At 33.3% G+C, this 25,412-nt stretch overlaps 2 protein-coding genes and 1 long non-coding RNA gene across 7 annotated transcripts in view; 1 reads left to right on the plus strand and 2 right to left on the minus strand.

The window, feature by feature from the left end:
- Nucleotides 1–25,198, plus strand: part of LOC134721951 (lactadherin-like) — a 40,432-nt gene extending 15,234 nt beyond the window's left edge. The window contains exons 6-13 of one of the 5 annotated variants that reach the window (XM_063585282.1): nucleotides 2,573–2,751; nucleotides 3,677–3,829; nucleotides 4,615–4,759; nucleotides 5,279–5,377; nucleotides 6,014–6,110; nucleotides 7,217–7,338; nucleotides 23,645–23,686; nucleotides 24,774–25,198. In XM_063585282.1, the coding sequence (XP_063441352.1) occupies nucleotides 2,573–2,751; nucleotides 3,677–3,829; nucleotides 4,615–4,759; nucleotides 5,279–5,377; nucleotides 6,014–6,110; nucleotides 7,217–7,338; nucleotides 23,645–23,686; nucleotides 24,774–24,982 (1,046 nt within the window). In that variant the 3' untranslated portion in view covers nucleotides 24,983–25,198. Of the gene's footprint in view, nucleotides 1–2,572; nucleotides 2,752–3,676; nucleotides 3,830–4,614; nucleotides 4,760–5,278; nucleotides 5,378–6,013; nucleotides 6,111–7,216; nucleotides 7,339–11,531; nucleotides 11,574–12,792; nucleotides 13,499–23,644; nucleotides 23,687–24,773 lie in introns of those variants that run through there. The other 4 variants (XM_063585285.1, XM_063585283.1, XM_063585284.1 and 1 more) reach the window with 4 other exon arrangements.
- Nucleotides 8,890–10,592, minus strand: LOC134721952 (uncharacterized). Its single transcript, XM_063585287.1, has 2 exons — nucleotides 10,461–10,592; nucleotides 8,890–9,515 (listed from the first exon to the last, which is right to left on the minus strand). Exon 2 carries the CDS (start codon nucleotides 9,507–9,509, stop codon nucleotides 8,973–8,975), a length of 537 nt encoding a protein of 178 aa, XP_063441357.1. The 5' UTR covers nucleotides 9,510–9,515; nucleotides 10,461–10,592; the 3' UTR covers nucleotides 8,890–8,972.
- Nucleotides 21,149–22,718, minus strand: LOC134721950 (uncharacterized). The gene is made up of 2 exons (XR_010107947.1): nucleotides 22,587–22,718; nucleotides 21,149–21,774 (listed from the first exon to the last, which is right to left on the minus strand). It is a non-coding gene; the product is annotated as an uncharacterized LOC134721950 (long non-coding RNA).
- Nucleotides 25,199–25,412: the final 214 nt, after the last annotated feature.

Consider the following 25,412-nt stretch of genomic DNA (forward strand, 5'->3'; position numbering starts at 1 on the left):
TGGTTTTGTACTCAAAATTCAATTTTGTACGGACAAAAGTGACTTTTGTTCAACAAAAATCAGTTCAGTTTAACAAAATTTGTATCATACTACAAATTTAAAATTTTGTCATACAAAATTATCTGTCAGCGGACAAAAGTCACTTTTGTCATGACAAAATTCATTTTTGTTACACAGACTTGACTTTTGTTACCTAACTTGAAAATTGGGCGACAAAAGTCGATTTTGTATTCAAATTAGTTTAGTTTGGTTTCTGTGAACTAATTTGCATACAAAATCGACTTTTGTCACACAAAATTGACTTTTGTGAGACAAAATTGACAAAATTGACAAAATTGACTTTTGTGAGATAAAATTGACCAATGTGATCAACAAAATTGACAAAATTGACCAATGTGAGACAAAATTTACTTTTGTCTCAACAAAATTGACAAAAGTGAATTTTGTCTGAACAAAATGGACAAAATTGAATTATGTCTCAACAAAATGGACAAAATTGTATTTTGTCTCAACAAAATGGACAAAATTGAATTTTGTCTCAACAAAATGGACAAAATTGAATTTTGTCTCAAATTGATTTTTGTCACACGAAAGTCAATTTTGTCTAATGAAAGTCAATTTTGTCTCATAAAAGTCAATTTTGTTGTTACAAAATTGAATTTTGTCGTCACAAAAATGAATTTTTGTCTCAACAAAATTGACAAAATTGACTTTTGTCTCAACAAAATTGACTTTTGTCTCAACAAAATTAACAAAATTGACTTTTGTCTCAACAAAATTGACAAAATTGATTTTTGTCTCAACAAAATTGACTTTATTCTCAACAAAATTAACAAAATTGACTTTTGTCTCAACAAAATTAACAAAATTGACTTTTGTCTCAACAAAATTAACAAAATTGACTTTTGTCTCAACAAATTTGACAAAATTGAATTTTGTCTCACAAAAGTCAATTTTGTCTCACAAAAGTCAATTTTGTCTCACAAAAGTTTATTTTGTCTCACATAAGTTAATTTTGTCTCACAAAAGTCAATTTTGTCTCACAAAATTGAATCTTACCTCACACAATTGACTTTTGTGATTTAATTTCCATATCAGGTAACAAAAGTCAATTTTGTATGCAAATATGTTTATATTATTTGCATAATTTAAGACAAAATTGACTTTTGTCATGACAAATATGAATTTTGTCTACAAAAATGAATTTTGTCTACAAAAATGAATTTTGTTATGACAAAAATGAATTTTGTCTACACAAATGAATTTTGTTATGACAAAAATGAATTTTGTCTACACAAATGAATTTTGTCATCACAAAATTGAAGTTCTCACAAAACAAGTCTGTAGCACATAGTTTTGTAAGACAAAAATGATTTTGTTATGACAGAATTGAATTTTGTACAAAACCAAAAGAGTCCCATTCGGCGCCCCGTATAATCGGTCAAAAAAGAGTTTCTGAAATTATTTTCATTTGTAGGCTACAACTACTACTACAAATACAAATGTTATATGTGCCAATCATCGCGCTTAAAATTAGCAGAACATTTACAATATACACATAACCTTACTATCTAGAAATATAGGATGACAGATTATGTCCACCACTTATATACGATATATTGAACTTACGAATTCAAATGATTGTCATCAATTTGCCGTTTTAGAATCTAAATGAATATGGATAATTTCATTGTTCGTACCCCAAAATGAAAATAATATCACGTCATTGGATACATTTCCTTTCTTTGGGACGTTTTCAACCAACCACGTGTACACTATTGAAAATATTACCCAGAATTCTTTAGATTCTGAAAAGGCGATTTTTTTCCACCTCTGTCACTGGGTTTGTTCGACGGGCTATAACACATGCAGCATGGTATTAGTGCCAACGAGACAACTCTACATCCAAGTCGCAATGTATAAAAAAAAAAACAATTGTAAGTCAATGTACGGCCGTCAACACAGAACATTGGCTCACACCGAACAGCAAGGTATAAAAGGCTCGTAAAAGACTAGTGTAAAACAATTTAAACAGGAAAACGAAAGGTCCAAAAAACGAGAAACAAGAAACAATTAAGAACAACACCAACACACAACAACCAATGAACAATAGGTTCCTAACTTAGGAAAGGTGCAAACACATGCATCAGGTTTAAACATGCGCCAACCTTCACACTAACCTGAAAATACTGTTTTTCAAAGAAAATCCATTCTGTAAAAGATCTTAAGAAACTTTGAAAAGCTTAAAAGATATCACGAAAATTTCAGAGAAAATACCCGGACTGTAGTCTTTTGACTAGTGAACACCAAAAGGTGGCTGTTCATTTGTTTAATGATGCTCATAATAAGAATTTCGTGATCAGAAAGAGGTTTGATCCATCTTTGACAGTATTGAAAACTCTTCACCTTCGAATCTACCGCCACTTATGTCATAGTGTGAATGAAAAACAGCACCAACTTCTCAAAAAAAAAAAAAATTTAAAGAATGCAATGTCGAACATGAATTCAACGTTCAAAACTTTGATACTTTGGAAAAATATTGGATGTATTAGTGTTAATATTTTTTCTTTAGCTAGCTGTAGTGCTCGGTATCTGATATCAGGAAGTACAAATATAACTGATTCTGACTTCACAACGTCGTCAATCCTCTCTGAAAACCAAAAGACATTTTCGCCAAGAAAATCGGACATATTTTGTGTAAACGAATGTGGATGGAGGCCATCCCGATCTGATCTTAACCAGTTTGTACAGGTAAGGCATGGTGTTCACCTGTAAAAATATTTACTTAACCATTCTAAACCAGTTCGTACAGTTAAGACATTGTGTTCTGGCGTTTCGGAAGGTTTCATATTCACATAAGAAATACATTATATGCATTATAGTATACTATATGCCCAAAAAGATCATTGGAGATGTAACATATTAGCAATATTTTGATTTGATTCAGTTATTTTGTATAAAAGCAAATCAAAATCATCTTTTATTTGCAAGAACCATATAACCATTTTTCCAATACCTTATTTTACATAAACTGAAAACACAATTATATTATAATGACGGGTATAAATGTTTCAAACCAAAAGTGAAAATCAGTCTTAAAGAAGGCTTAAATAGTTTGCTTTGCATTATTACCCAGCTTAGCCGTTTGTCTCTGCCTTTATGTGAAGTAATTATATTTTATGACTGATTAGTTATGTCCCTTGATGGAACTTTGAATTGTTTTTCATCTCTATAATTACTTTTTTTTATTTTTTTTTAAATAAACAATAACTTTTCTTTCTCGTCCAACTGATCTATCAAATATTTTAAGCTATTGTACAGTTAACAAAAGCATCGGTTTCTGACATTAACAATCCCGAGCAACCATCGATTAATGATCTGTTGTAAGAAAGATTGTTTTACCCTATCACACTCACTCATGACTTTTAGTATAAGTTCAAATACACCCCAATTCTCTTTCTCTGTAAAGTTGTCAGCAGTTGGCACAAAACTTAGAAATATGATTATTCTGAACAAATTGTATATAAGTGTTATTTTTTAACCTAATACATAACATTTGTAAGATATTTAGTTCTATGAAACAAGAAACTATGTTATGCATTTAAAACAATCTTGTGAAGTATTTTTATATTCTCAGCTTAAACCTTCAATACATAATACTATTTCATCTTTCCAGATTAACTTACAACGAGCAGGACGTTTACTTGGAATTACAACCAAAGGCCTCTCTGTTGGACCATCTGAACTTTATGTCACACGGTTTCGGATTCTACACAGTATGGATGGGAAAGTATTCACTCCCTATAGTGACGCAAATGTCACCGACAAGGTAAGATGGTGCACCCTCCCCCTTATTATGAATAATTTGTGATCATCATGTGTTTAGTGTTTTGGAATCACAATCATTTTGACCGCTGACTTATAATTAATTTTTAAAATGCACATGTGGCACATAATAATTGTTGCATTTTGTTTTGTATTAGAACAAAACAAAAAAAAAACCCAAAAAACAAAGCAGCTACTTATATATTAGATATAGGAAGATGTGGTGTGAGTGCCAATGAGACAACTCTCCATCCAAATAACAATTTAAAAATTAAACCATTATTAATTTGTTTTCTTTAAAAAACCTTAATACTATTATTAAATTATTTTCGTAACAGCGTGGACAAGACAATTTTTGGCGCGCTTAGGTTATCAATTGACTGGATCAGATAAGGTGCACCTTTGTCTATAACGCCCACTTGTCATATCGTACGTGTTATAGACGTTTGAACCGTGGGGTCGCCGAAGGTTCTAAACGCCTAAATCAAATAATACTAGCAGATGACTGAAAGTTGTGTGTTGATTTAAATGTTGAATACTTAAACTTTCTTTTTTTCTTCTCTTGCATCTGCATCTGCGTTTACTTAACTCTTTTATTCTATTCAAATCCTCTTTTTGAAGGCCCCTGACAGACTGAGTGAGCATAAAATCACTGTTACAGATAGCCGATGACAATTAAGTTAAGCATAAATGATTCAGAATTATTACCAACATAAGTATTGCGCTTATCCACGTTGTTACTGAAATGATTCTATATGTATTACTAATCAAAACCTTTTAACATTTCAGTTCTTTTCTGGCAACACAGATGGATATTTACCAAAAATGCAGGTATTTAGTTGTCCTTTCGAAGCCCAGTACATCCGGATAAATCCTTTAGAATGGCATGATGGGATTGGATTACGATTTGATCTACTAGGATGTGACATCGATTGTAAGAAAATTATCAAAATATATGTACAAAAGTTCACGTTCTTAATTGTAAATCATTATAATAAATACAAAGAACGCATATTGAATGATAAAAAAACCCGTGGAAGACAAAGGAGGTGACATTATATCGGGACAAAATGTATAAACTTTTTCTTTTTATACCATCATAAAACTTGTTACGCAAATATTTTGTTTAAAAATATACGAAGAACAATTTTAATATTTACCAATCTCTGCTTCGATATTTAATTCTCATGTTCATTAAAAAATAACGTTCTGTTTCACAACTGTCTACAAGAATAAACAAAAGATTAAACCTATGTGAACATGCCACATTTTACATATGTAACAGTGCTCACCAAATTGCACAGTTTGTTTGCATTCCAGAATCAGATAATTGTTGCAATGATTGATAGGTGAATATAATTGGAAGTAAAATACATATTTAGAGGTATACAAATGACCACCTATCATTTTATCTGTGATGCAAATTACTATAAACATATTTTGATTATTTAAGCATTACCAAAGACAACCGTACAACCACACACACCACCACAACGTGCGACAACAATTTCCACTCAAAGTACTCCCCAGCCAGCCACAGGTATAACCTCAGGTAAAAGTAAATGTCTTGCCTTGTAATTGAACTTATGTTTTAGAAGTCTCAGCTGTATTACATGTACTAAACTTCCGAATATGTGAACCATGGTTTGATTGGGATATGAACATATCATTATCCCTAGACGTATCCTGTTCTAGAAGTTAAAACCCTTGTTTAAGTGGGGAGTCGGTTTTGATATTTTCGGAAAATACAAATCCGCAGTCAAGTCTGTTTAAAATGTAAAAATCAAAACTGACGTCTCGTGAAGGAAGTGTGATATCCTTACTGTATGTTTGAAACATTGCTACAACTCTTTGAGGTGCTTGGATGTACAGTGTTGCAAGGCCAAAATTTCTGCTCCCTACCGCAGTGTAATATTTTCAATGGCAGTCCAAATTTGCAGCCCGTCAATCCAGTCATCTTGTAGAACCAGTATATTATACTGAATGTTAATTTGTTAACGTCTTTTATTAGATATAAATAACTAGCAAGGACGTTGAGCAAGTATAAATCAGAGCATGACCGTATAAATAAAAAAAATCAGCACCCTCAAATCCCATTTTTGTTCTATATACTACATATACATGATATATAAATATGTTATTCTATACTTTGGAAATGTTGTCTGACGTACTTTTTACCTTTTCACAGGTGCTACAGGAAAGACAACTCTACCTCAACAGCCATGTTCACCCGTTCTACCTCCTCCAAATGGTGTCGTCAACTGTCAAAAGACTACAACGGAACTGTATGTAAAATATATCTTCTACTATGTTACATAGATTTTGTTTAAACATATTTATTTATAGAGGATTGGGAAACAAGTTTTGCAACTTATATTAATCCCTTTCCACTTTGCGGGTGCCGGTGCGAGTGCTGCCTTGCAGCGATATTAGCCTGCTTTTTTTCGAGATCGTCAAGGGTGTCTTAAACGTACAAGAGATATGGCTCTCTCTTAACACGGGTCAGCCATTTATCGTCCCCTTCCGACGGACTATCATCGTTTCCTCAAGACCATACTCGCACATGGTGTCAAGGGAGAGCCGAAAATTCAGTCCCTGAAATTTACATCCCAGAATCAAACCAGGAACCTTTGTGTTAGTAGTCCGATGCACTAACCACTACACCACGGCTCTCCTTTTGAAGGACACATAAGCAATTTATTTGTATGTACAGGAGAACCGTTTTAAATTTTTACACAATACGATTTATGCATTTTTCTTTTTCACATATGTTATTTTTGCTTATCTGCAATTTATTGATATGAAATATTCTAAAATTAAAACCGCTACGTATTTTTATACAATAAAATATAGTTAGATAATATATCTGAAAGATGGATAATCCTAACGACAAAATATCTAAAAGACACGTAGAGGGCAACATACAGTATTCAACAGTTCAGAGATGTTAATACCATATTTATTTTGAGTCTGGAAGTTTTTTTAAATTGAGAATTAATACAAGATCTATTATCAACATTACACTATCCGAATCTCATAACAACATCAATAGCAATATTCCAGAAAAGACGACTTTAGATTTTCGCGCACTTTCCTCTTTTCCTCAGTTACACTGTTAATGTTATTACGTCACAATAAAACCCGATTATTTGATGTCCTCGCTTTCACCAATTGACCACAGTTCAACTAATATAACTTAGTCATAAAAAAATCATGAATGTGTGTATCGGTTAAATAGGTATTGCTTACTACCACTTTTTTTTTATCTGGTGGATATTGACAATAATGCCCATCTTCGCGTGTTTATATATTTTACAGTTTTACAACAACATATTTACCAGTATGATTGATAACGAAACATGCTTTTCTTTCGAATTAATAACCTTTGTAGGTCTTGTACAGCAATATGTAACGATGGTTTCCAGTTTACTACAACACAATCACTTATACGGCTGACATGTCAATTACAAACAGGAACGTGGAGTAATGGGAAAAACTTTCCTGCTTGTATAGGTAAGTACTTTGAGGGTTCACAAAACACTTGATTTTGTTAGTAAATAAGACGTGCGCAATACCCGCTTTCTAAATAAAATTAACATGTAATTAAAAGGTGAAAAAACTTTTTAGTTTCAACGATTTTTGAAACAATATAAAAAGACCAATGAATACTGCAAAACTAGTACGACATGACATTGAAGAGACACGCTTAGCTTCATATGATGAGGGGACATGGAAGGAGTTTTTGAATTACTTGGTGCTCACTCATTTTCGTAATATAAGTTCATATACATGTAGGACTCAAATCAATGGCGGGTTCCAAATGTATGGCAGATTCCCAATCTCTGGCAAACGTGACGTAACACACAATAAACAACTCAAATCTATGGCAGATTTTTGTTTTCTCCAAATCTAGGGCAGATCTTTAAATTGCGTCACAATGGAATAACGCAATATCACCTGGCCGCCGCCACACACTATTGCAGAACTCATAGATTTGAACACGATTCAAGATAAGGGTCAACAGTTTGCGGATGGTTTAAAGGAACATGTGACCTAACTATTATTAGGAAGAGGGACAAAACGTGCTCTACAGGCCGAAACCTGGGATGAACAAGCTAGGGCACCACTTTTTCAGAACCGTATTATAAAAAAAGGAGTTATAGTAAAAAATTTACTACCTGCGGCTGGTAAAGTTTATTAGGTAAAAGATAAATTTAACGAATACCTATTTGATTTAAATTGTCAACAAATAAACAAAGATGTATTAACGATGAAATAAATATTATTTAATCCTGAAATTTATTTAATATTTATTTTACCAACAAATTTTGGTTACCATCACAATGATCACTATTTAGTTGACCATTATTTCACAAATGTTTATAGACATGTCGTACATTTCCACTATTTTCAGACAAATCATTGACCATATGTGTACTGCTTTTCTTTCCATTTGCTCAAAATTTGCCATAGATTTGGAAACAACGAAAATCCGCCATAGATTAGGAAATTACTAAACTTGACGTCACATTTGCCATAGATTAGGAATCTGCCATATATTTTGAACCTACTATAGATTTGAGTCCTACATACATATTGTAATATTGATATTCTAAATAGTTACTTTAAACAATACAACACAAACAGTCAGGAAAGGGGAAATATTTTCGTACACATATTTTGTTTATATTTGCCAGATCATTTTAAAAAGTTTGCTTTATGTTCAAAAACATATTTTATATTCATTTTCAGGATGATAACAATGTTTTTTTTTAAATTAAATATGAATATACCTTGATTTGTGCTAGACCAACATGTCAAGCCATATTTTAATTAACATTCTGAAGAAGTATTGTCACCGTATTCGAACTTGATAATTTTATTCTGGGCCAACAAGTCTAAACTGCATTTACTCCTTTCACGGTACGTACATGGGGGATAAGAACCTGCCAATTAAAAGTCTTTAATAAGACAAACCTAACCAACACCGGGCGAGTAAGCTTCCGTGTTACCAAATATGCTGCCCAATTACATACAAAAAGTACACCTATCATGTACACGTACTTATTTGGAGGTTATGAGACTTTATTGTTAAAATATAGAGCAAATGTCAATATTGTACAGCTGAAAAGATTCTGTTACATTTTCTATGATCTTTTATCGTATCGATTGTACACGTCCTGAATTTCTTTCATTACATTTCCAAACGTAATATCAAAGTTATGCTTGGAATCTTCTGGCTTGAACTGTTGGTCAGTATCAACAATTAGTCGGATATTTCCATTTTCTTCAGTATTTAAACAAAAGTCGAACGCTTCTAAGAAAACAGACTCCATCAGTTTTGACTGCATTGGATAATGAATTGGAACTACAAGAGCTATCAATGGTAATCTCACGGGAGGTTGATTCTTCGGAAACTCTCCGTTATTACATTTGTAAATCACACCTGTCTGGTTATCATGGTGCTCCTTAAATCGTTGTCGGAAGTTACGACCAGTAATACCGACATAAATAGGATATTGATGTACTCCCGAATCTAAGTAAAAAATGTACATTCCGCTTTGGTTATTTGGGGTTTTATTGATATCCTCTGGTTTATTTACTTGATAACTGGATTGATCTCCCCAAATTTTCTTAACGCACCAAAATATGAATGGTGCGTTTCTTTCTGCATGAGATGCCATCTTTACCTAAATATAAAAAAAAGATATCTGTCAAAATGTTTTAGGGTATCATCAGCCCAGTAGTCAGTACTTCGGTGTTGACATGAATATTAACTATATGGTTATTTTTATAACTTCCTGTTACTAAACTGAATTTTTCGAAAAACTAAGGATTTCTTATCCCAGGAATAGATTACCTTCGCTGTATTTTGGCACAACTTATTTAGAATTTTTGGTCCTCAATGCTCTTCAACTTTGTACTTGTTTGGCTTTATAACTATTTTGATCTGAACGTCACTGATGCGTCTTATGTAAACAAAACGCACGTGTGGCGTACACAATTATAATCCTCCTCTACTGTATCCATTGCTAAAACATGGTCACGGAGACCTCTACCAGTCATTTACAATGTATGTTGAAGGACGCCTCCGGGTGCGAGAATTTCTTGCTACATTGAAGACCTGTTGGTGACCTTCTGCTGTTGTTTTTTTCTTTGGTCGGGTTGTTGTCTCTTTGGCACATTCCCCATTTCCATTCTCAATGTTATGCATTATGTACAGATATATGGTGGACGGATACGGCCATTTCACGATTTCTCGATTTCTCGATTTCATGTGAAAGTGAAAGAAGACAACCCGAAAACCCGAAATGACCGAATACGGCTACCATACACATATGATAAAACCTTTGGATTTCTTCAACCTCAGATCTTTTTATAACTCATGGACTTAAACACATTACCGTATTAAGAGTTGATACCCCGTCTGTAATGAGAAATTGAAAGGTACGACCAAATCTAAAGGTACGACCAAATATAAAACTACGATTTCTACGAAATAATTTTATTTATGAAATATTGGTGCTAATGGACTTAGTCAGTTATCAAGTAAAAGCAGTATCATTTGATACCATATTGAACTATTCACAACACATATGTCAACTCAGTAATCTTAAATATATAACCGTACTTACCTATAAATGAGATAAGAAGTCGGATGACCACACGTATGATATATATCAGACAAATAAACTTTTGTTTGTTACAAGTTTTATTTATAACCTAAAGCATTTGGAAAAACCGTGGATGTGTATGCATGTACAGGATTTCCTTTCCATCAAGTGTTTATATATATAAGTACTTGTCTATATATATATTATGTAAAAGTACAAAGAACTTATGATACATGAGTTTAACACTCAATATAAAACGTCAATAACAAACATGTTCAACAATTATGTATGCGATAGATAATTTAAACAAGTGTGGTGCATAAAAATATCGAACTTACCTTACCTTATTAACATAATCGGTACCAATTTTTCTGCAACAGATGCATTAAACGAGATCATAATGAAAGGTATTCTTTCAAATACCCTTACAGTCTTAACGTAACAACAGTATATATGTATCGTTATCTCACTACCATGGTGTCTCTTGGAATCTGTCATATGAAGAGAGGTAATTGATTGAAATGGAATTGTCAAATCAAACACAGTAACAACATGCTTGTGAAATATATTATAAGGGATAACATAACACATGTACAAAAAAGGCTGTGTTGACACCTAAAATAACTACTCGGAGTACAGACGAATCTGTCCAGTTCGAACTGTTTTAAGGCCTACCATCCACTAGCTATATAAAAATTAAATGTTTGTAGCTAGTGGATGCTAGGCCTTTGAAATTTCTAACTGGACTGGCAAATCTGTACTCAGAGTAATCTTTTAAGTTCGAATGCAGCATTTTTTGTCCATTTGTTATAATGAACAATAATCAACACTTGGTTTTAAATTTAGATTGAAATTATTTTTTAAAACTGAGTCTTTCACAATGTTTGTATTATAACTTCCTTACTTTTAACTGACTTGCAATATAGACATAAGAAAATGTCGTATGATTGCAAATGAGACAAACTTCAAACAAAGACCAAATGACATAGACGTTAATAAACTTAGGTGACCGTACGTTCGTTAACAACGACCAACATCCAGACTGTAATTCTGTATACTTTAAATATATATATATATTTTTTCAAATTATAGCAGTCAGTAATCAACTTATAACAGCAAAGCCCTCTAACAATAGTAAGTATAACTGATTTCTGTGTTTGACAGTAAATATATATACAGCATTGTATGGATTTTCATGGTCATCGTAGAACCCCCAACATACTATTTTATAATTAAATATTTGTAAATAATTTTCGAATCAAGCACCTCATTCTTGGCTGTGTGTAGTGCAATAAGAGAACACACAAACAAATTAAATAGACTCGGACGTGCATTAATTTAAAAATTAAAAGTTTTTAGAACCAAGACTTATAACTGGTCTTAGTTGCATCTACGTAAAACACAGCTTTTCAAGTTGGAAGTACTGAGGTCAACTTATAATACATAAAATGGAATTCACCGGATATTCTTGACAACATGACAGATCAAATCAACCACCATCATCAGAATCCTCCTTTGAGTACCATTCTAGTCACTTCTAGTCAGTCATTAAAATAATTTGAAGATTTGTTTTAAAGAGCATCAAATTAAAGTTTGCAAAAATGATACATCAAAAAGATTATATTTGGTAAAAACGTGGCAATACCACAAACAGTATGAAAAAAGTAAAATCACAAAAAAAACGATGCAATGAGGAAAGTCCGTAAGTAAATGGAAAACCCAAACACATCAAACGAAAAGATCATTGCTGTCATATTCCTGATTTCGTACAGACATTTCGTAACTATGTAGAAAATGGTGGATTTAACCTGGTTTTAAAACTAGCTCTCTTATGTATGACAGTGGCATCAAATTCCATCATATTGATAACGATGTATGAACAAAATGAAGGTTTCTAATTCTGATTATAAATACAACATTTTTTCAACTAGTATGGTTTTCTATAGTTGAAAACTAGATTTAGTGCACAATATAAAAAAGAAGATATGGTATGATTGCCAATGATACAACTATCCACAAAAAAACAAAATGACACAGACATTAACATTTATAGGTCACCGTACGGTCTTCAACAATGAGCAAAGCCCATACCGCATAGCCAGCAAACGTTGTTTTTTTGTGGCCTAAAGTTAATATCTACTTAAAACTTTAGAATAATTATATTTTTCTTAAAAAAATAATAAAATTATCAACAAAACTTTAATGAATATAAAGATAAGAACATATTGTATGATTTATCATTAGAAAAATCTCAAACAGAGTCCAAAGGACATAGAAGTACGCAACTACAGGTTTATGCCACAACTTTTCTTTACTGTAGGAGTACTACTAACACTATAATTGTTTATTTCAGGAAAGTGTGTGAGCTCACAATCGGACTGTAACGTATTTGGTAATGGAGACTATAACACATGTGGTGATTGTCGTTATTTTGCTACTTGCTCAGATACATTAGTGTATATCAGATCATGTCCGAACAATTTATCGTTTGATTCCGTTACCGGAACTTGTCAGTTTGTCTCCAACACATGTCGTTCAAGTAGTGGTGTCCCCTTCGGATGATTTTATGTATTTTATAAAATGTGATAGATTTTTGCTTTAAAAGATATTTTGACAGTAATAACATAAATAAGTGTGTATTTTTTGATGGCTCAAATGTAAATGCTCTCTTTTCTTACCTTTTTTTTATTGTGTAATTAGTCTGTACATATATATGCAGTGTTTCTATTTTTAAGTGTATAGAAAATGATAGAATAATTTGCACGTATAAGATGAATAAATAATAATATAATTTATAGAATTAGTCTAACACAGGGGGTTTATTGCTGAGCGTTGTAAATGAGTATAGTTCCAGATAATTTGAAACACAAACAGTTAAGGTTTCTTTGATGAAAAGAAAAATCGCCAAGGTAAAAACGCTTCTGTATAATTAAATGAACTAAGTGTGAAGAAGATTTGAATGGATAATCTGTTGGAAGCCACATTTTAATTTTCCACTCTTAGAACGTCTGGAATAAGATATACTAGTAATACGCTGCATTGGTTATTACTAGAGGCACCAGTAGTATAAGTTATTGTTAACAATTCCAAAAGTTTGAGATCCTTTATTGTAAATTTGTGCTGATTGGATTGCATTTATTTTACCCTTTATGAATTTATTTTTCACATTTTATGTTTACTTTCTATCTTGAAATGCATGTTTCAGGTACATATTATTTATCATGAATAGAATTAACGATAGAATACAACTAGAAAAGACATAGAATTAATATTTAAATACAGGGTTAATAAAACAAAAAGACAGAAAGACAGTCTCTTAAGACATGGGGGCAATTTAAAACCATAAACTCGAGTGAAAATTTATCTCAAACGTTGATCATAAAAAGTCAAAACAATATACACAAAATGACCTTAAAACTTATCGAACCGTTTTGTTCAAAGCTCTTCAAAACGTTTTTAATCAACAATTCATGTTTCATGCGTATTTACTACAAATGTGTACAAATGACGCGAAATTTTTTTTATTACGGGGTTATTTTCCCTTTACCTAGGTCTTTCTCTTTATATTGAGTAGGATAACCAAAAAACAAATTAAAATAACCAACAAAAACGAACTCAGATGAAACAAATAAAACGAAAAGTCCTCAACCAAGCGGTAAAATCTAAAATTTAACACCTCAAACGAATTAGTAGCAACTGTCATATTCCTATTTTGGAACAGGCAAATGTTAATGTTGGAATGATGATAATATATATTTTGAGATCAGTGAATAATAGTAATAATATTAAAAATAACTATTCATTGCATTAAATTCGTATTTTAATAATCAATGCCCCTTCAGGTGTGCTTGTTTCAGAATATTCAAAAACAATATACCGACGTTGCACAACTGATAAAAAAAGAGGACATGAAGTAAAGCAAAATCCAGACATGAATTATAAACTTTTAGTCCGGCCGATTGGTGCAGATATAGAGCAGAATTGCTCACTTGATGAGGAAAGCATGAAACTTTGCATAGTAGTTCTTGGTTATATACCCTTTGATTTCAGCTATGGACCGACTCTGAAAAATCCAATATGGCTGCCATTTTCAAGATGGCGGAAAAACGGTATAAATATCAAGACTGTCCTAAAGGTATTCTATATAATTTCGGAAATTAAAGTAATGATTCTTTAAAAATGGACTTCATGTTCTTATATTTGTAATCAATTAATTTTAAAATATAAAAAAAATAATTTGGTTATTTCTATTACACATACATTTGCAAATATGGCTGCATATACCAAAACAAATAGTGAAATTCAAAATGTTAATCAATATGTTACATGTTATTGCAATTGTTCTTTAAACGCTTTCAGTTTTAATGGTTGGCATGAAATAGGTTGAAACGAGTCGATTGAACGTTAATATAGGTCGGGTAAATGTGCTGGAATAGTAGGTAACTCATCTGAACTTTGAGGCAATGTATAGTATCTCTTCAATGCGACGTCTTACGTCACTTATCGCGGTTTCATCTGCCGTACCCACTTCATCGTCAAATTATTCTATGTAATCAATAAGTGTACCTTTCTTCAGGCGGATTAGACGATTGCCATCATTTAAAATGGTTAAGGGGCAACTGTTTCCTTTTCCAACTACATGCGAAACCAATTCGCAACTATTCAGCGAGCATGGTCCTCAAATGCACTCCTGGTCAGCACTTTTATTAGTTTTAATGGTAACAGTCATTTTTGAGTTTGGCGGAACTGTGATGGTTCGTTTTATGCAAACTTGCTGAGTTGAAATCTCGTTTCCACTGTTAACACATGCCGCATTTATCACTTTATTGTTGATGGTAATTATGGGAGTACTCAGGTTTATCACTGCACTCAGTGTGTCCAAAATATCTATCCTAAGTATAACATCGTCTGTTAATGGCTCTTTGCACACATCCCATTGTATGTTTACTCTATTAATGTCAAGAGTCGTTCTTTATAATCTTCCCAATAACAAGCTGTTAACCCAAACCACGTAGCGTTACGTTCTCCAAATCTCCATTTTCTACCGGAATTAATTTCTCATTTACTAATGTTATCATTGCAGCAGTGTCCACAATCATGCTCACATTCTGGTCATGTATAGTACCTCGTACTGCGAAGCTCTTTCAAATGGTTCGTCTGATGACAATATCGGACGAGGCCGTGGGCATTTGTTCGATTTTGTGATGAGGTGATGTTTCATGGCCAATAGACTTTGGAATAGTGCGTTGGCCTACTGGTCCGACCCTTTGCTGGTTAAAGACTTCATTGTTGGGGTTGCACTTTGATTTGCTCTGTATTCTAGTGAAGGTGACCGTTGTCTGAAATAACCGGGATTTCTGGAGTTTTTCCGTTGTCTTTAGGGACTATATGCTCTCTAGCTTAGTGGGGTGTTGCTGATCGATAGGCATTAAGCTTGGATATATTTCTAACTGGCGATCTACTGCGATTGTATTGCTCAGGAGATCTTCCACGTGTATATTGATCAGGTGATCTTCCATTGATCTGCTGATCTTCCATTGATCTGTTGATCTTCCATGGTTATTTGATCAGAAGAACCGAGGTTATATTGATCAGGTGATCTTCCATTGATCTGCTGATCTTCCATGATTATTTGATCAGAAGAACCGAGGTTATATTGATCGGCTAATCCAAGGTTATGATAATTAGTTGAAGCATAACATCAGCTAGTTTTGTGACAATTATAATGAGGTTATGCATCTCATTATCAAAAGGACTGCTCATATTTGCTTTATCGGTCAGTGATACTGCGCAATCAGCAAAGTAGATTTGTCGATGGTCATAATTGGCACTTTTTGATCCATATATCGCCATCTGATTTGCTATTGAGGTTTTCAATTGTTTTAACGCCTTATTGAATGTTTCTGGGTTCCTCTCTATTACATGCCTTGAAGACTCTTTGTCTTTACATCCTCGACGGAATGCTTCGGTTCCAATCTGGTTTGATCGTCTTTCTTGCAGAAGAGCTGCTCCAAATGAATGCTTTTTTTAAGGCCTTGGAATCCTCATCTGTGTTTACCTTGCGAGTTTCCCCAAAGCCAACATCGGCCTGGCAATCTGGGACCTACACACATTTGTCCTGTTTACCCATTGTCATCTACCGGCAGTTCGTTCAAATTGGTAAATGAACGCTTCCCAAGTAATGGATCCTCTTCAATTGAGTTTTTGCATTTTTGGGAGCTGTGGGCTTCGCCTCCGGTCCCTTGCACCAAGATTTTCTTGCCATCGAATATATTCTCTCTCCAATGAGGAGTCTGAAGAAGAGGTTTTGCCACACTCTTTTGGTTTCCTCTGCCCTTTCCTGGATCGGTCAGTGGAGTCAGCTTGCTGTTATGGGAAGCCTGTTAGAGCTCCAGGAGCTGACGAGATAATTATAACTGGAGTAATAAATGTGGGATTTGCCATTGACTCGACGGGGATGATACCGTAAGTAGGCATTGCATTCAGCATTGGAGAAACTTGATAGAATCCACTTGCAGCCAATTGTTTCTGCAATGGTGTGCTGCTCTGAACCAAATATTATTGACTCATAGTAGATCGTAAGTGTGCGTAAGAAGATACAGACGTCTTTTGCTGGTATCCTTGATTAGTACTAGAGGTTTATAGTATGTTGTTAAATGGAGATTGTTATTGAATAATTTGAACTGTCTCATGCAGGGCCAAGGGGCCTGATGTAGGACTTTTGACTTAATGTGAAGACACCTTCAACAGAGTTGGCGCAGTTGATGGTTCATGCGAACTACAATTGGGGAAAGACTCAAGGCATGGATTTTGTTGTGTACTTTTGGTAAACTTGTGTTGTACTGGCTAAGGTCAAATTTTGTTTAGATGATGTGTCCTTTGCAGGAATTTTAACTTCTTTATTTCGATTGTCCACTAATTCATTTACAACAGTTGTTGGAATTTACCCTGCTGTTCAAAGGCACTTTTAAATTGAACTGTGTCTCCTTCCTCAGTTGTTGTCAGCTTGTCCATTCGTCTCACCATAACATTGAATATCTTATTGGTCTGACCATCAATTCCGCCAAGCAATTATTACTAGCCTTGTGGTCTATCCTGTCTTCAGACTGCTGAAGTTGTTGAGATATTGCAATCATCTGTTCGTTATTAATATTCATTGCCTTTTTCTGTTCAGCTTGAAACGTAATGAGACCAACACATATTTTATCAATTCGCGCTTCGCTCTGTTTTATATTGCGGTAAATCTCAGCTGTTCTTTGAGATTAGATTTTCTATCTGCTAAAAATTATTGGTACAATTGTTTAATAGTAATTTCTGAGCTGTCCTCTGTTTAATCGTCTTCAGCTGTGGGTTTCTCCATATCTTCAAGTGATTTAGTTTCTGCCATTTCAATGTTCTTGTCCTTGTTGTCCTCAATTCCTGTCATTTCACTGGTATGTGTTTAAATGATTCTCAATTCACAGTTTAATGTTTCAAATTGCAAAATATTGCGACCCAAGAAATAAGATAGGCACTGAATAATATCTTAAGGCGGATAAATCAAAAATCACAGCTTTTATGTGTGACCCAAGACAACAAATAGTGCTGCTTTTAATGAAAGCTACTACTGCAGTTTTTTATGAAAGCTACTACTTTGTGTATGAAATGACAAGCAAGGCAAAATCAAAAAGGACACTACTGGGACAGATACTAAATGACACTATACATCAATTAAATGCTTATATATATTCAGGTCAATTCTCAATAATGAATATTTGCTTATTTTTCAAGGCGGCCATTTTGAAAATAGCCGCCATTTTGTATTTCAAAAATAGATCAAAACAAAATCTTGCTAAGTACACCAGGTTATCAAATATGTTGATTTTTGTGCTTCCAGCATCAAATCCTCTGTGGTGTGTGTAATAATGGAAAATATTTTAGAACGTACGGCAGCCATCTTGAAATAAGCCGCCATATTGAATTTTGAGGGTGGGTCCATAGCTAATATTGCTCAGTACACAAAAATGTACCTTCATGCAAAAATTGGTGCTTTCCTCATTATTTGAGCAATTTTTTCACCGATCGGCCGGACTATTTGATTTATGGAGTTTTATTCCTTACAATAAAGTTGAAATATATCACAAGGATATTCAAAGTCGAAAGATAAGTTGACAATACCATGGCCAAAAAGAAAAAGAAATTGGCATACAAACAAACAACAAATGTACAAAACACAACGTAAACAACTAATAACTGAGCAACATGAAACCCATCAATAATCGGGAGTGATCTCATGTGCTCCGGAAGGGTACACAGACCTTGATCTGCCTGTGACAATTGTCGTCGTGATCGTTTAAGGTGGCTCGGGCGTATTCGAAGTTTCTATCAGAAGTGCCGTATTTTTGGTTATTTTATTCTTTATAGAAAATGAATCAAATTGGTCGAAAAAAAATAGGGGGTCACGGACCATTTAAGCTCAATATTTTACTTTTAAACAGGTACGTAAAAGGGACCATGTTTCAATGAAATTATAGGGGAAATAGAGGTGTTGATATATATTTTTTCGGAATATCAAAAAAACGTTCTATGACAATTGTTCCAAATCTGTAATATGAAAAGCTGGAATACAGCTTCAAAGAATGAGCCAATAAAAAACATAGGTCACCGATAAGGGAAAAAAAATATTTTGCCTTACAACCCAAATTTGGGCGGGAAAATGGTAAAAATGGGTGAAATGTCATTTTGACCCTTTAAAAAATACCGATAATAACGAAAATGTTCTATTAGTCACATAACTACAATTATCGGTCGTCCCACGGTCTATATCACTCTGTTCAGCTCTTAATATTATTCCGTATCATGCCTTTGTGACGTCAAATACGTTGACCCGGCCTTAATAACTTTGACCCGGACATATCAGCGACGTCATAATGTTTGAACCGATGTTAATAACTTTGACCCGAACTTATCAAGTCATCTTTTGTGTGCTGGTGAAACAAAGAAAACACTTCTGAAACACGCAAATATAGTCCGATAAATCGATTATCAGATTATCTGCATATTGATATTGTAAAATATCAGCTGCTTGACATTATATGAAGGCTTTTTGATCTCGTTCGCTACGCTCACTCGACAAAAAGCTTCATATTATGTCTCGCAGCTGATATTTTACGATATCAACATGCAGATAACCTGATAATCGGTAATGATTTAATATTTCTAATCAATCAAAATATTAAAAAATTTTACGACAAATACTTTTGTAATTCATGCGTGAAAATTAAAAGGTGAAAAATCGTTTTAGTTTCAACGATTTTTGAAACAATATAAAAAGACCAATGAATACTGCAAAACTAGTACGACGAGACACGCTTAGCTTCATATGATGAGGGGACATGGAAGGAGTTTTTGAATTACTTGGTGCTCACTCATTTTCGTAATATAAGTTCATATACATGTAGGACTCTAATCAATGGCGGGTTCCAAATGTATGGCAGATTCCCAATATATGGCAAACGTGACGTAACACACAATAAACAACTCAAATCTATGGCAGATTTTTGTTTTCTCCAAATCTAGGGCAGGTCTTTAAATTGCGTCACAATGGAATAACGCAATATCACCTGGCCGCCGCCACACACTATTGCAGAACTCATAGATTTGATCACGATTCAAGATAAGGGTCAACAGTTTGCGGATGGTTTAAAGGAACATGTGACCTAACTATTATTAGGAAGAGGGACAAAACGTGCTCTACAGGCCGAAACCTGGGACGAACAAGCTAGGGCACCACTTTTTCAGAACCGTATTATAAAAAAAGGAGTTATAGTAAAACAAATTCTACCTGCGGCTGGCAAAGTTTATTAGGTAAAAGATAAATTTAACGAATACCTATTTGATTTAAATTGTCAACAAATAAACAAAGATGTATTAACGATGAAATAAATATTATTTAATCCTGAAATTTATTTAATATTTATTTTACCAACAAATTTTGGTTACCATCACAATGATCACGATTTAGTTGACCATTATTTCACAAATGTTTATAGACATGTCGTACATTTCCACTATTTTCAGACAAATCATTGACCATATGTGTACTGCTTTGCTTTCCATTTGCTCAAAATTTGCCATAGATTTGGAAACAACGAAAATCCGCCATAGATTAGGAAATTACAAAACTTGACGTCACATTTGCCATAGATTAGGAATCTGCCATAGATTTTGAACCTACTATAGATTTTAGTCCTACATACATATTGTAATATTGATATTCTAAATAGTTACTTTAAACAATACAACACAAACAGTCAGGAAAGGGGAAATATTTTCGTACATATATTTTGTTTATATTTGCCAGATCATTTTAAAAAGTTTGCTTTATGTTCAAAAACATATTTTATATTCATTTTCAGGATGATAACAATGTTTTTTTTAAATTAAATATGAATATACCTTGATTTGTGCTAGACCGATCATGTCAAGCCATATTTTAATTAACATTCTGAAGAAGTCTTGTCACCGTATTCGAACTTGATAATTTTATTCTGGGCCAACAAGTCTAAACTGCATTTACTCCTTTCACGGTACGTACATGGGGGATAAGAACCTGCCAATTAAAAGTCTTTAATAAGACAAACCTAACCAACACCGGGCGAGTAAGCTTCCGTGTTACCAAATATGCTGCCCAATTACATACAAAAAGTACACCTATCATGTACACGTACTTATTTGGAGGTTATGAGACTTTATTGTTAAAATATAGAGCAAATGTCAATATTGTACAGCTGAAAAGATTCTGTTACATTTTCTATGATCTTTTATCGTATCGATTGTACACGTCCTGAATTTCTTTCATTACATTTCCAAACGTAATATCAAAGTTATGCTTGGAATCTTCTGGCTTGAACTGTTGGTCAGTATCAACAATTAGTCGGATATTTCCATTTTCTTCAGTATTTAAACAAAAGTCGAACGCTTCTAAGAAAACAGACTCCATCAGTTTTGACTGCATTGGATAATGAATTGGAACTACAAGAGCTATCAATGGTAATCTCACGGGAGGTTGATTCTTCGGAAACTCTCCGTTATTACATTTGTAAATCACACCTGTCTGGTTATCATGGTGCTCCTTAAATCGTTGTCGGAAGTTACGACCAGTAATACCGACATAAATAGGATATTGATGTACTCCCGAATCTAAGTAAAAAATGTACATTCCGCTTTGGTTATTTGGGGTTTTATTGATATCCTCTGGTTTATTTACTTGATAACTGGATTAATCTCCCCAAATTTTCTTAACGCACCAAAATATGAATGGTGCGTTTCTTTCTGCATGAGATGCCATCTTTACCTAAATATAAAAAAAAAGATATCTGTCAAAATGTTTCAGGGTATCACCAGCCCAGTAGTCAGTTCTTCGGTGTTGACATGAATATTTATATGGTCATTTTTATAACTTCCTGTTACAAAACCTTTTTTAAAAAGGCTAAGGATTTCTTATCCCAGGAATATATTACCTTCGCCGTATTTTGGCACAACTTATTTGGAATTTTGGGTCCTCAATGCTCTTCAACTTTGTACTTGTTTGGCTTTATAACTATTTCGATCTGAGTGTCATTGATTCGTCTTATGAAAAGGAAACGCGCGTCTGGTGTAAGTAAATTATAGTCTTCCTCTACTGTATCCATTGCTTAAACATGGTCATGGATAGCTCTACCAGTCATTTACAAAGTATGTTGCATTATGAACAGATATATGGTGGACGGATACGGCCATTTCACGATTTCTCGATTTCTCGATTTCATATGAAAGTGAAAGAAGACAACCCGAAAATGCGAAATGACCGAATACGGCTACCATACACATATGATATAACCTTTGGATTTCTTCAACCTCAAATCGTTTTAATACTCATGGACTTAAACACATTACCGTATTAAGAGTTGATACCGCGTCTGTAATAAGAAATTGAAAGTTACGACCAAATCTTAAGGTACGACCAAATCTAAAACTACGATTTCTACGAAATAATTTTATTTATGAAATATTGGTGCTAATGGACTAAGTCAGTTTTCAAGTAAAAGCAATATCATTTAATACCATATTGAACTATTCACAACACATATGTCAACTCAGTAATCTTAAACATATAACCGTACTTACCTATAAATGAGATAAGAAGTCGGATGACCACACGTATGATATATATCAGACAAATAAACTTTTGTTTGTTACAAGTTTTATTTATAACCTAAAGCATTTGGAAAAACCGTGGATGTGTATGCATGTACAGGATTTCCTTTCCATCAAGTGTTTATATGTATATATAAGTACTTATCTATATTTATATAAGTACTTGTCTATATATATTATGTAAAAGTACAAAGAACTTATGATACATGAGTTTAACACTCAATATAAAACGTCAATAACAAACATGTTCAACAATTATGTATGCGATTGATAATTTTAACAAGTGTGGTGCATAAAAGTATCGAACTGATCTTACCTTATTAACACAATCGGTACCAATGTGTCTGCAATAGATGCATTATACGAGATACTAATGAAAGGTATTCTTTCACATACCGTAACCGTCTTAACGTAACAACGATATATATGTATCGTTATCCCACTACCCTGGTGTCTCCTGGAATCTGTCATATGAACAGAGGTAATTGATTGAAATGAAATTGTCAACTCCAACACACTAACAACATGCTTGTATAACAAATGGCTGTGTTTACACCTAAAACAACTACTCGGATTACAGACGAATCTGTCCAGTTCGAAATGTTTTAAGGCCTACCATCCACTAGCTATATAAAAGTTAAATGTTTGTAGCTAGTATATGCTAGGCCTTTGAAATTTCCAACTGGACAGGTAAGTCTGTACTCAGAGTAGTCATTTAAGTGCGAATGCATCATTTTTTGTCCATGTGTTATGATGAACAATAATTGACACTTGACTTTAAATTAAGATTGAAATTATATTTTTAAACTGAGTCTTTCACAATGTTTGTAATATACCTTCCTTACTTTTAAGTGACTTGCAATATAGACGTAAGAAAATGTGGTATGATTGCAAATGAGACAAATCTCAAACAGAGACCACATGACATAGACGTAAGTAGATATATGTGACCGTACATTTGTCAACAACGACAACAACCCGGACTGTAATTCTGTATACTTTTAATATCTTTTTTTTTTAAATTATAGCAGTCAGTAATCAAGTTATTACAGCAAAGCCCTCTAACAATAGTAAGTATAACTGATTTCTGTTTTTGACAGTAAATATATACAGCGTTGTATGAATTTTCATGGTCATCGACGAAACCCCAAAATACGATTTTATACATTTAAACATTTGTAAATAATTTTCGAATCAAACACCTCATTCTTGACTCTGTGTAGTGGATCAAGAGAACATACAAACAAGTTAAATAGACTCGGAAGTGCATTAAATGCAGATTCCATAAATTTGTTTTTAGAACTAAGACTTATAACTGGTCTTAGTTGGTTCTAAGTAAAACACAGCTTTTCAAAGTTCGAACCGATGTTCTAATACTGAGGTGAAAATATAATACATAAAATGGAATTCACCGGATATTCTTGACAACATGACAGATCAAATCAACCACCTGCATCATAATCCTCATTTTAATACCATTCTAATCAGTCATTTATTTGAAGATTTGTTTCAAAGAGCATCAAATTAAAGTTTACAAAAATGATACATCAAAAAAATATATATTTGGTAAACACGTGGCAATACCACAACCAATATAAAAAAAATGAAATCGCAAAAATATGGAGCACTGAGGAAAGTCCCTAATTAAATGACAAACCCAAAAACTCAAACACATCAATCGAAAGGATAATGACTATCATATTCCTGACTTCGTACATGCATTTCGTAACTATGTAGAAAATGGTGGATTTAACTTGGTTTTAAAGCTAGCTCTGACTTGTATGACAGTGGCATCAAATTCTATTATATTGATAACGATGTGTGAACAAAAATAAAGGTTTCTAACTGTGATCATAAATACAACATTTTTCAACTAGTATGGCTGTCTATAGATGAAAACTGTAGATTGTTTTTTTTTTAATTGTGGCCCACAATTAATATCTCATTAAAACTTGAGGCTAATTGTATTTTTCTTAAAAAAATAATTAAATTATGAACAAAACCTTAATTAGTATAAAGATAAGAAGATTTTGTATAGTTGCCCATTAGACAACTCTCCACCGGAGACCAAAGACATAGAAGTAAGCAACTACAAGTGTATGTTACAACTTTTCTTTACTATAGGATTACTACTAACACTATAATTGTTTATTTCAGGAAAGTGTGTGAGCTCACAATCGGACTGTAACGTATTTGGTAATGGAGACTATAACACATGTGGTGATTGTCGTTATTTCGCTACTTGCTCAGATACATTAGTGTATATCAGATCATGTCCGAACAATTTATCGTTTGATTCTGTAACCGGAACTTGTCAGTTTATCTCCAACACATGTCGTTCAAGTAGTCGTGTCCCCTTCGGATAATTTTATGTATTTTGTATATTGTGATAGATTTTTGCTTTAAAAGATATTTTGACAGTAATAACATAAATTAGTGTGTATTTTTTGATGGCTCAAATGTAAATGCTCTCTTTTCTTACCTTTTTTTATTGTGTAATTAGTCTGTACATATATATGCAGTGTTTCTGTTTAAGTGTATAGAAAATGGTAAAATAATTTGCACGTATTGGATGAATAAATAAATATATAATTTATAGAATTAATTTAATCAGGGGGTTATTGCTGAGCGTTGTGAATGAGTATAGTTCCAGATAATTTGAAATACAAACAGTTAAGGTTTCTTTGAGGACAAGAAAAATCGCAATTGTAAAAACGCTTCTGTATAATTGAATGAATTAAGTGTGAAGAAAATTTGAATGGATAATCTGTTGGAAGCCACATTTTTATTTTCCAC

This window comes from Mytilus trossulus, chromosome 6 (genome assembly GCF_036588685.1).
Source record: "Mytilus trossulus isolate FHL-02 chromosome 6, PNRI_Mtr1.1.1.hap1, whole genome shotgun sequence".
NCBI classification, from domain to species: domain Eukaryota; kingdom Metazoa; phylum Mollusca; class Bivalvia; order Mytilida; family Mytilidae; genus Mytilus; species Mytilus trossulus.

Bases quoted from the DNA above. Each gene is read 5' to 3' on its own strand.
- LOC134721952 (XM_063585287.1), bottom strand. From the start codon at position 9,509: ATGGCATCTCATGCAGAAAGAAACGCACCATTCATATTTTGGTGCGTT.